The sequence below is a fragment of the Rhagoletis pomonella genome, unplaced genomic scaffold (genome assembly GCF_013731165.1).
Source record: "Rhagoletis pomonella isolate Grant_MI unplaced genomic scaffold, Rhpom_1.0 Rhpom_scaffold_00012, whole genome shotgun sequence".
Lineage (NCBI taxonomy): Eukaryota > Metazoa > Arthropoda > Insecta > Diptera > Tephritidae > Rhagoletis > Rhagoletis pomonella.
This window is the reverse complement of record NW_023458566.1, coordinates 23,097,636-23,109,026: the sequence shown is the minus strand read 5'-3', so window position 1 is coordinate 23,109,026 and position 11,391 is coordinate 23,097,636. Positions and strand designations below refer to the sequence as shown.

The 11,391-nt window shown below is 36.5% G+C and overlaps 1 protein-coding gene across 1 annotated transcript in view; it reads right to left on the bottom strand.

Annotated features, from left to right (window-relative positions):
• Positions 1-10,353, bottom strand: part of LOC118747647 — a 14,068-nt gene extending 3,715 nt beyond the window's left edge. The window contains exons 1-3 of the mRNA XM_036481696.1: positions 9,928-10,353; positions 8,832-8,966; positions 7,749-8,186 (exon numbers count right to left, since the gene is read on the bottom strand). Of these exons, the coding sequence (XP_036337589.1) occupies positions 7,749-8,186; positions 8,832-8,966; positions 9,928-10,045 (691 nt within the window). The 5' untranslated portion in view covers positions 10,046-10,353. The remainder of the gene's footprint in view (positions 1-7,748; positions 8,187-8,831; positions 8,967-9,927) is intronic.
• Positions 10,354-11,391: the final 1,038 nt, after the last annotated feature.

The following is an 11,391-nucleotide window of genomic DNA, read 5'->3' as shown; positions in this document are numbered from 1 at the left end:
GTCAAATCAGTAAAAGCAAAAACAAAATACATGTAAGGCGAAGAAATTAGCTGATTTTACAACACCACCTTGTATAAATTCGCCTTGGCTTTAATGTTTTGAACTTATGTACATATAACTACTCTCATAGTAAAAATGAGTTCATATCGTCACTACACACGAATAAAGGCGCGCTAGTGTTTTGTACGATAAAAGACGCTTAAAAAAACTTCGGCGAAGAAAGACGCGTAAACATAGATTTATATCTGGCTAAGGACTATACACCCGCAAATATAGTCGACCGCGAAAATAAGTTTACGCGTCTTTCTTCGCGATCAATTATGTTAGGAGTCTTTCTTCGCTAAAGCTTTTTTGATGCGTCTTTTTTCGCGGTCAATTTTTGGGCTCGCGCCTTTATTCGTGTCTAGTGACGATATGTATTCTGTTTTAGTGATATATGTACTGGTAATCAATACAGCTATGAAACAAGGCGAATTGATATAAGGTGGTAGCGGTATTTTCTTTTCGCTTTCGGTACAAAGATGCCAAATTTCAGCTATCCTTCGCTCAAGGAGGAAGAGGGAAAGAAAATTCCGACACGAATTAAAGCAGCTGTTCTAGCAACACCACCTTAAATGAATTCGCCTTGGATATGAAATTTTTACACAACAGATAGTACTTAACTCAATTTGTTTTTTATTTTTTGGATTATTACACTATTGAAGTAGATAAAAAGATGCTAAAATGTATGTATTTTATTGTTTTTATCAACAGCAATCGAATTCAAATTTCAGAACAAACAGTTTAGGTAGTGTCAGATGAAATCGCAGTTTGATCAGCTGTTTAGCTAAATTGAAGCAATGGCCCTTATTATGAGCTGCATTCGATTTTCGATCTTCGCTGGCTATCGAAGATCGAAGATCGAAAGTGAAATTCGTATTATGAGCTATGCAAGCGTGTCGAAATTTTCGTTGAGTATCGAATTTTCTGTCGAACAGAATTTTGCTTTCGATCGTGTAGCGAAGTGTTAGAAAATTGTGAAAAATTTATGATTTTGTGTATGTTTTCTTACATTTTGGCGGCTAGACACTAATTTTAAACAATTTTTATTAATTTCATGCAGTTCTAACATCGTGAATACTAAACACAAGCACGAAAGGCTGGTTTTACTTGTGAAAGTAAATCCCAATACTCTGTTGGCACGATCTCTGAGAACAAAATCGTAGCGCTGTTGATAGTTTTAAAATATTTTAAATAGATTTGGCTCACAAACGCCTCTTTAGATGGTCGGAACTTTTTAATGAATCTGTAGACAAATTTCTTAAATATATTTTATATCAAAATATATTCGAAAGACTAATAAACTTAAACTCTCTTAAACATTTGCTACTCCTGGCCAGTTTACTAAGCTCTCATCCTCTGACGAATCGTTGAACCAGAACTCGTTGTACTCATTTTACCACGTTTTTATAAACTTGCTTTCTTTTTTACTTCATTTTAATTAGAACAAATTTACATAAATATGTATAAGCACACTATTTAGTTTGCTCGATTTGTAAACAAAGCTTCTCAGCGGTGAAAAATATACTATTGTGAACAACCTAAACGAGCGAAATTCACAATAGCGCTATTCTTCATCGAATGAGCGCCATAATACCAAATGAAAATTCGTTCGCTCAGCACTTTCGACCACAGTCGAAAATCGAATGCAACTCATAATAGGGGCCAATGTTGGATATTTCCAGTGGAGTTCAAATTTGGGTTCCACTAAAATTAAATACCGCCGCCGAAGAAGTAGTCGGATTTCGGCGAGCCTGAAAGAATAATTGGTACGATGAGGAATATCAAGAAGCTTCAGAGAAAAAAGATGCCGTCTATAGGGGCAACGCGAGCCATGTGGGACCGTTATATGGAACTGAAGAAGGAAGCGAGACGCATTTCCCGTAATAAGTCCTATTGACTGGCAGAAGCACTGAAAGCAGTGGAGAAGAAAAACCCGAGCCCCCAGTCGATGACGATGGAGTCGATGTCCCCTCGCCTGACTATGATGAGGTAAGAATAGCGATTACTCGGCTGAAAACTAATAAAGCTGCTGGAGTTGATAAGGTGCATGCATCAACTCTTATGCAGAATATGGTCAGATGAACGCATATCCGACGGCTGGAATTTAATGGTGATTTCGTTTCTACCAAAAAATTTTGCCTTTTGATTGCCCCTTTCTCTTTTCGTGTTCGATTCTAAATTAAAGGCCAAAGGTGGGAAAATTGTGTGTTCGTTTCTTAAAATGTTGCACTCTTGTAAGACAAAAAAGGCACATTCTCTGCTCTGTGAAGTTTTGTCAGGGGAGATGGTTGCCCTGAAAATTAGATGGTTGTTTAAAACGACAATATTATGAAATGTATGAGATAGACAAGGACAGGAAAGCAAAAACATGCCTTTTTACAGGGTTTAGTGTAACATCAAACACATTTTGCACCGGGGAAGGGCAACATTTTTTGGATGAGAGGAAATCACCATAAGTGTGCTCTGCCCAATCCACAAGAAAGGCGACCCCGCCCTACGTGGGATCAGCATTCTAAGCATAGGTTACAAGGTCTTATAGAATTTTTATGTAAAAGACTGAAGCCCACCGTCAACGAACTGATTGCGCCTTATCAGTGTGGCTTTAGACCTCACAAACCCACCATAGACCAGGTATTCATAATACGCCAATTCTTGGACAAGGCCCGCGAGAATAGTATCTACACACACCGTCTATTTCCCAATTTCAAAGCTGCTTTCGACAGCACGAAAAGAAGTTGTCTTTATGCCGCGATGTCTGAATTCGTTGTCCCGGCGAAACTTGTACGGCTGTGTACAAAGACTTTAAGCAATACCATCAACTCCTTCAGAATTGGGAAGGGCCTCTCCGAGCTGTTTTATACCAAACGAGGTTTCAGACAAGGTGAGTCCCTTTCGTTTGATTTCTTTAGTCTGATATTGGAGAAGATAAGAGCCGCAAAACTGAACCGCTTAGTTACAATACTTTACAAGAGCGTACAATTGCTGACGTATGCCGACCACATCGACATTATTGGTAAAAACAAGAGCTTCGTCTGTTCTGCCTTCTCGGGATTGGATAGAGGTGCAAAGCGAATGAGTCTGGTGGTGAACGAGGACAAAACGAAGTATCTCCTGTTATCACACAAACAGTCAGAGCATACGCGTCTTGGCACCCACGTCGCTGTTGATAGTTAAAAGTTCGAAAAAGTAAACGACTTCGTTTATTTGAGAACCAGAATTAACACCAATAATAGTGCAAGCCTTGAAATCTAACGGAGAATCACTCTTGCGAACAAGTGCTACTTTGGACTGAGTAGGCAATTGAGAAGTAAAGTCCCCTCTCGTCGTACAAAGATCACACTCTATAAGCCACTCTTCATGCCGGCGCTGGTGTATGGCGCGAAGGCATGGACAATGAAAACATCTGATGAAGCGGCTCTTGGAGTTTTCGCGAGAAAGATTCGGCGCAAGATTCAGGGACCTTTGCGCGTTGGCGATGGCGAATACCGCAGACAATTTAACGTTCAACGCGGGTTGCGATGCAGATAACGGAGGAAGAGGAAGGCCTCCTCTGTGTGGGAAAGACCAGGGAGCGAAGGACTTGGCTTCACTTGGAATTTCCAATTGGCACTGAAGAGAAACAAACGGCGTGCTTTGTTGAACTCGGCCAAAATCGCTTATTCGGTTTACAGCGCAAGTAAATAAGAAGAGAATAAAATTAAGGTCCGCTCACACACACCCTAAAAATACAAGTCGGGGCTGTATCCATTGTAATCATATGGGCATCTTCGAAAATGCTATCGCTGAAACCAAATTCTACGTTCGTAGCTGTTCGAACTCAGTGATTCGAGTAGATTTCACGAAAAATATTCAGTGATAGACCCGATTATTATTGTTTCTAAGAAAACAAGAATGAGAAAAACCGACTAACTAATAACAAAGTAATGAAAGATTTGTTCGTGCAGTTTTGCTTCAGAATTATTAATTAGTTTACAAAGTCAATGCTTCTGGAATAGCTTGATCCTTAAATGGTAAACAAATCTTTAAATATACCCTTTGGGTTTCCCATAAAACGGTGAGTGTTGGTACGAATTTGTTATGAGCAAGAGAAGCAAAATATAGTACATTATAAAACTTGTTTCAAAGTACGTATTTTGACCAAATAAACTCTATTGTTAATTATTGGAAATGGTTAAGTTGAATATCTTCTCGGATAGCCAAGCGGCCATTAAGGCACTCTCTTATACCTATTGGCCCATATCTCTGATCAATACGAAATTACCCTAATATGGGTCCCGGGACATACGAGACATTTACGGAAACGGGGCAAGGTGCAAGCTCGGCACTGAATGTGTCCCACAAAAAATTACCGAAAGGCCAAGAAGAGGTGGAACTGTGAAGGATCGTACAAGATTACCCGGCAGTTCTGGGTGTCCTACGACCCGCTTAAGACCAAAGCTTTCGTTAAGAATGAACAAAGAAGATACCTACAAACTTACTGCAGTGTGCATAGGGTCTGTCTCGCTGGGGTACTTGCCGAAAGGATTGGATTACCCTTCAACAAGTTTTGTCGCAGCTGAGATGACCCTGGCTCAAAAGCGCCACAGTCGAACGCTTCCTGTGCGAGTGTCCGCGCTCGGCAAACCATTGCTGCAGAATATTTCAGAGTGCAGATGCCTCTCTCTATATACGACGTACTCAAGTTCATTAAAGCCGCCAAACGGCTGTAGGTTGTACGAGTTGAGGAATCAAAATGGCAAACTTACTAATAGCTTGCCACCACTTAAACCAATCAAACATTCATATGAACCACTATTAAACGGTCAGTGTTTCTATTTACACAAGATTGTGACTGTGCTAAATTATAAGCCAATTTTATGCATAAATATGTATTGTATTTTTAAGTTAATTGTTTTCGTTATTTTCCTGTTAAAATACATTTGTTATATATTTTTGTACCGGCAATAAAATATTAGGAAAATATTTTGAATTGCATATTTTACTTGTTTATAGCGCCTATTTTTGAATTTTGAATGCATATTATATGCGCATATTTTCGATTTTTAGTGCATGAGATTCCGAGCCCTAGTTATGATGTTATATTAACCCAACCCCTCACCATAGAATTAGATTAGTTTCGTCCTAGTTTTAATTTAAAGTACACGTAGTGGTGGTACCTTTATATTGGTTGCGTTTAATGAAACCGAAAAAAGTGCAGAGCAACTCAAATTGGAGCAGAATAGAGCAGCTGTCAAAAAAACAAAGAGCATCTCAGATCATAAATCTCATGAAACACTCTTCAGGCAGAAATTCTCAAAACAGTTGATTGCTCGACAGTTCAATTCGTCAATTGTAAAGTGTGTGTGTGTGTTTGCTTGCTCTAAGTTACTCCATCAAAAAAGCTGGTGCAGAAAATCGTGCTCTTAGTTGCTCTAGTTCCACTTAGCGCAGGCTCATGAAACAAAAAGTAGAGTAAGTTAGAGCAAGAAAAATCCTCATGAAATACAATTTTGTGAGATATCTTAACCTGGCTTAACCTAGAGCAGCTCATTAAACACAACTATATAACATTCAGGTATTATGGAAACCTAATAAACTACAAACTCCCCAGGACCTGAGTACCTGGTCCGGGCGACATCTGAATTATCAAGTTTTCTTTAACAGCGGTCGCCCCTCGACGGGCAATGGCAAACTTCCGCAGGTGTTTTTGCCATGAAAAGGCTTCTCGTAAAATCCATTTGCCGTTTTTAAGCGGCATAAAACTGTAACAATATCAACACACACACAACCACAAATTGGAGAAGAAGCTCGGCCCAACAGTTAGCAAAAGTGTAAGCGCCAACATATTATTATTATTATTATATGTTAACTACAAATTTTACGAATTATACAAAGGCAACTTATTTATTTTGTTTTATTTATTTAATAATTCTGAACTCGTCCTCTCAGATCGCCTGCCTGTAAAGTGGCATGGAGAAGAGGCGGCTTGGAGACTAGTCCTTTCCAACATCCCGGTATCGGTAATTTGCTGCTCGGAATCTGGTCCATTCCGAGAGCTTCAAAAATATGATATTCTTATGGCGTTTTCGTTTTTACCAAAAAATGTTGCCCTTTCATTTCAAAAACGCCATTAAAATTTATGTAGGTAGATACTTATACATAAGCTATGTTATTACCAGAGCTGGGTAATTTATGATAATGATTACATATTTATTACGATTGCTCAATTGTAATCCTTAAATTACATACGATTACTTTATTTGTAACCATAAATGTTACCATTACGATTTAAGGACTAAGATTACTGTAATCGTAGTCATGAAATACATGATTACAAATACTGAAGTTGTAATCCTTAAAATTTTAAGATTACAATCACAGTAATAGCAATCATGAAAATTACGATTACTAACACTTTAATTGTAATCCTAAAATATTATGATTACAATTAATTAGGGCTGTGCGATTAATTGATTACTCAAAATTTTAATTAATCATAAAGTAAATAACTCAGTTATTCGATTAATTAGAAGTTATGATTACTCAAAAGTTCAGTTACTCGAGTAATCAAGATTTTTGATTAACCAAAAACAAAAATATTTGAGTAATTTGCTTTATGATTAATCATCATTTCGAGTAAAATGAGTAATCAACATTTCAACTATTTACATATGTATAAAGTAGTTAAAGTTCCTAGATACTTTTAAAACAACGTTTCGGTTTTCAAAAATTAAAACGAAATTTTTTTTTTCATATACAGAATGTAAAAAAGAAAATAAGCATTTTCCAAAGAAAACTCTTTTAACGAGCAAAATTATTTTTTTTGAGTAATCATATTTCAAGTAACTCGATTAATCATCGTTTTGAGTAATCAAAATCTTGATTACTCGAGTAATTGATTAACCGAATAATTGATTAACCAACTTGCTCGAGTAATCGAATAATCGCACAGCCCTACAATTAATGTAATAGTAATCAATAAATGTTGATTGCGATTTTCTGATGTTCCGTAGACTACAGTAGTCGTAATCGTTAAATTTTAAGGATTAAAATTAAAATATTCGCAACCAAGCATGTTATAATTTTAATAACAGTAATCGTAATGCTGAAAATTATCGGGATTACAATTACAGTAATCGTAATCCTAAGTAATCAAAATATAATCGTAATCATAAAGTGCCCAGCTCTGGTTATAAATATATTAATAGAAAATTTAAAAAAACTGTAAAAGAAAACTAACGTTACGTTATTTCTACATAAAACAAAAAAATCCTCTCTCGTCCACATAGAATATACAAGTTGTTCTGTGAAAGTAAACGGCTTAAAATTGTTTATATTGTGTGTAACTGATCCAGCGAGTTTGTAGTTGTACCGGTAGTACATATACACTCTATAACGCCAAGCGTCAAAAGTTTGTTTCCATTCCCCGACATTCTTAACAGCTCCCTGAGGTACATTGTTTAAGATAGCCGCTAATTTAATCCAATGTGATTCCAATACAGAATCGTTTCGACGTTTGGGCCAACATACACAGATTTTCTTCAAAATATTTTACATATACTTCTTTTTGGTCCTTCGAAATTCTTTCTCCGCGCCCTGTACAAAATTTTAAAATCCAATTATGTATTTATTAATAATAAAACAAAACAAAAATACCAACGTCTAAAGCGATTCATTTCAAATGGGTGTTGCTGATAGTTTACTTTTTTAGGGTTAGGTTTAGGGGTCAGTCCCGTCTCTAAATTTAAATGGTGGCCGTGGGCAAAATATCTGCGGGTTGTGGCTCTGCTCATCCTGGTTATCGTCAACTTTCATCTCATACTGTCGTTCGAATTCGCACGCACTCTGGTCTGTTTTGGGATCTGTACGCTCATCAGTAATTGATTGCAATTCAGATCTTGATACTTGTTCTGAGTACTCTTGGTAAGCACGATCCTTCTTTAGTGTTTCATAATCATTAGACAAAATGTTTTGCGCATCGCAAACTTTTATGACTTTCGGATACTTGAGTTGTTTGTTATCAAACAGATCTCCACATTCTTGTCTGTTGACGTTCAGGATGTGATCATTTTCGTGTAAACGTATGGTACCGTCAGACGCCATAAAGCTTTCCGCTGAAGGCGAATGCATCATTCCGTTATTTTGTGAAACCTCACATAGATTAGCTGAAAGAAAAAAGAACATTAAATGTAAAGAACATTTAATGTAAATAAGTTTACGAACTTACTAGAGGCCAAGTGCAGTATGGTAAGCGTGAAGTTATTTATTACAGTAACAAATTTTCAAAAACCTTAAAAGTTATTTTATCTAAAACAAATCCCTATAAATATATTTTCATCCCAATCAAAGCTTATACACATTTAATTAATAACATAACTAGTATATTGTCAGAGCCGGAACATAAATTTCTTTATCAAATAGTAAATGTATGTATGTACATAGCGCTCATTTACATCAATAGTGTCATAATTCAAAAATACATACAGAGTTAATACTTATTCTATGTTGCGTAAAAATTACATAGATATATCAATTACCAGTAGTTTACTAGTAGAAAATATGTATTCATTTTTACTATGGCCTCGATTTTGGTTCTTTATAGTTATTACACTATTGAAGTAAATGAGCGATATACATATGTACATATAATTCCTCCTGGATATTTATTTCAATTCATGTAGACCGTTGTATATATACATAGATATACATATATATGCATACATATGTAGAGATAAAATAGCCATTTCTACAATCCATTACTACATTAAAATAAAACAATTAACCAAATGGAATATGCAGATTTAACTTACCTTGACCAATTTCTATAACGAAATTGGTAAGATCATGACGTTGAGCTAAATAGTGCAATAGCAACTCATCGGGAATATTGAATCCAATCTTCTTGTTTCGAAATTCAAAGTTATAAATTCCAAATGCTGCCCTCACTAGAGTAGAAAATTGTGTTTCATACTTGATTTAATAGCAAATAGTTGTACAAAATATCCCCGTAGCGAATATCATGCATTAGTCACTTAAATTGTAATTTAGTCGTTGATGGCCTCTGCATGACTTTTTCATGCAGTGATCCATGATGAAATTCAAGCGACAATGTCCTGCAATGAACTTTTTTTTATAAGTGACCACTGCAAGACATTGTCTGTTATAAGTTTTTGATAGGAGTACACCTGCATGACATTGTCAGATATATCGCACACCGTCTTCAAAAGAGTCACAACTTAAAATTTGGCATTTTTGTTGTTGTTGTTGTAGCAGCATACAAGTTCCCCAAAGAAATTTTGGGGAGTGTTGCTGGAGTGACAGTCCTTGGCCAAATATAAATCTGGGTATTTCCGGTTACATAGACCCGATTGTCGTGGCATTTTTGAAATTATACGCTAAAAATGCACACAGAGCTTTTACTTACCTTTCAGCAAAAGCTGGAGCAAACTTCTGTTATAAATTGATAATAAAACCTAAGGTAAAGTCGCGCTTGCCCACATGATTAGCATGTGCTACGAAATCGTTTTTCGCATTTTCTGACGAACGTATTATTTTGAGTTGTGCCTCTTTTGAAGGCGGTGTGCGATACGTCGTTTAGAATTCACAGCAAGGGCGACGATGTCGCATTCGTTCCCACGACAGTTGGGTCTACGTAACCGGAACGACCCAGATTTATATTTGGCCAAGGACTGTCACTCCAGCAACACTTCCCAAAAACTCTTTGGAGAGCTTGTATGCTGCTACAACAACAACAACAACATGTCACTAAATTCTCATTAGTTACGATGTCACCAGTGACAATTTTCGCTACTGGGATTAGTACGTATGTATGTATGCATGTACATATGCGAGTAATTTATACAAGCAGTATTTTAGCATATTTCAGAATATAATTATTTCGCATACCAACATTCCTCAAATCCCAGATGTTCAGATTACGGTTTTCCTCAGGTACCCCAATCATCAGCAGCTTCTTGTTGTCACGGAATTGAAAAGGGATAATTATGCCCGACCGCAATACCATTTTGGTTTGCCTCCAAGAAGTTTTTTTCTGATTTCTGATTTTTTTATGAATACTTTTCTAAATACGTCTGTTGCAAAATAAACTGATTGCTGTTTGGAAGGACTTTACGTTTTTGGTTGCTTGTTTTTCTCTTGACTTTTAGCATTTACTTTGTCATATCGTTCTCATACACAATCCACAAATTTAACTTGTCAGAGAGTGGATCGTAGTAGGTCTGTTCGAAGAGTGCACTAAAAGTGTAGAACAGAGTATATATATCAGTTTAAATTATAAAAATTATCTATTCATTATTACGCTGACTACACACGAGGCAACCGTCGAGGCAACCAGGTATTTTGCTTCTACCTCTGTCTCGTGTGTAGCATTGTTGCTCACAGAAATTAGTGTTGCCGCAACCGTGGCCCGAACTATAGTTTTTTTTTTATATTTGGTTTTGGTTGCCTTGTCGCTTGCCTCGTGTGTATCGTTGTGCATTGAGTTTATAGACTTAAAGCTCAGTTAGTCTAGACTTAACTTAAATTAACTTACCGTAAGAAATCTTCAATGATTACTTTACACGTCAACTTAAGCCAAGAGCGGAAATATTTTGTTTTTGTATTATCTCTTACAGCTGTATACAAGTTCGCCGCCTAAAATGCCACATCAAAAAAAATCATGCAAACAAAAATGTTTGCTTTCATTTATTACAGATACAAAAACGAGGGGCTGGCAAGCCTGATTCTCTCACCGCTCTCAATTTCCGTAAGACCGTAACTTAAGAACCTAAAATCTACAGGTTGTTAAGTTTCTTACGGTAAGTTAAGTTTTAACTAACCGCCAACACAGTTTCTCATATAACAGGTTGGTCAAAATATTAAGTTAAGTTAAGTTATTGAAATTAGACTAACTGAGCTTTTAGTTCATTGAAAAAAGTGAGTGGAAAAAGTATTTTGGTAGAAAACAAAATTGTCTCCCGCTTGTTCATTTTACAACAGAGCACACACTACTGAGGTTGAGGTGTGTACAAAGCAAGAAAAATAGGTTGCCTCAACACGTTGCTTCAACGGTTGCCTCGTGTGTAGGTGTAGGTAGCATTACATTTTGTCATTAATTTCAATTACGTTATTTAAAAATTAATATATTTTCCATTTGTTGATGAAAATTGGTATAGTATGATTTTTTCACTGAGGAACACCAAATCTCTCGCTATGCTAGAAAAAGTATGCTTCGTACTTTTTGCGGGATCTCGCATGCGTCGTTTCGGAAGCGAGATTTTCCAGCACTTGAAGACGGCCGGTGAAATTTTAGAAGTCGATGTTTAAAATATTGTTACGATTATCCTCGAAACCTTGAGGGATTTCCCAAAT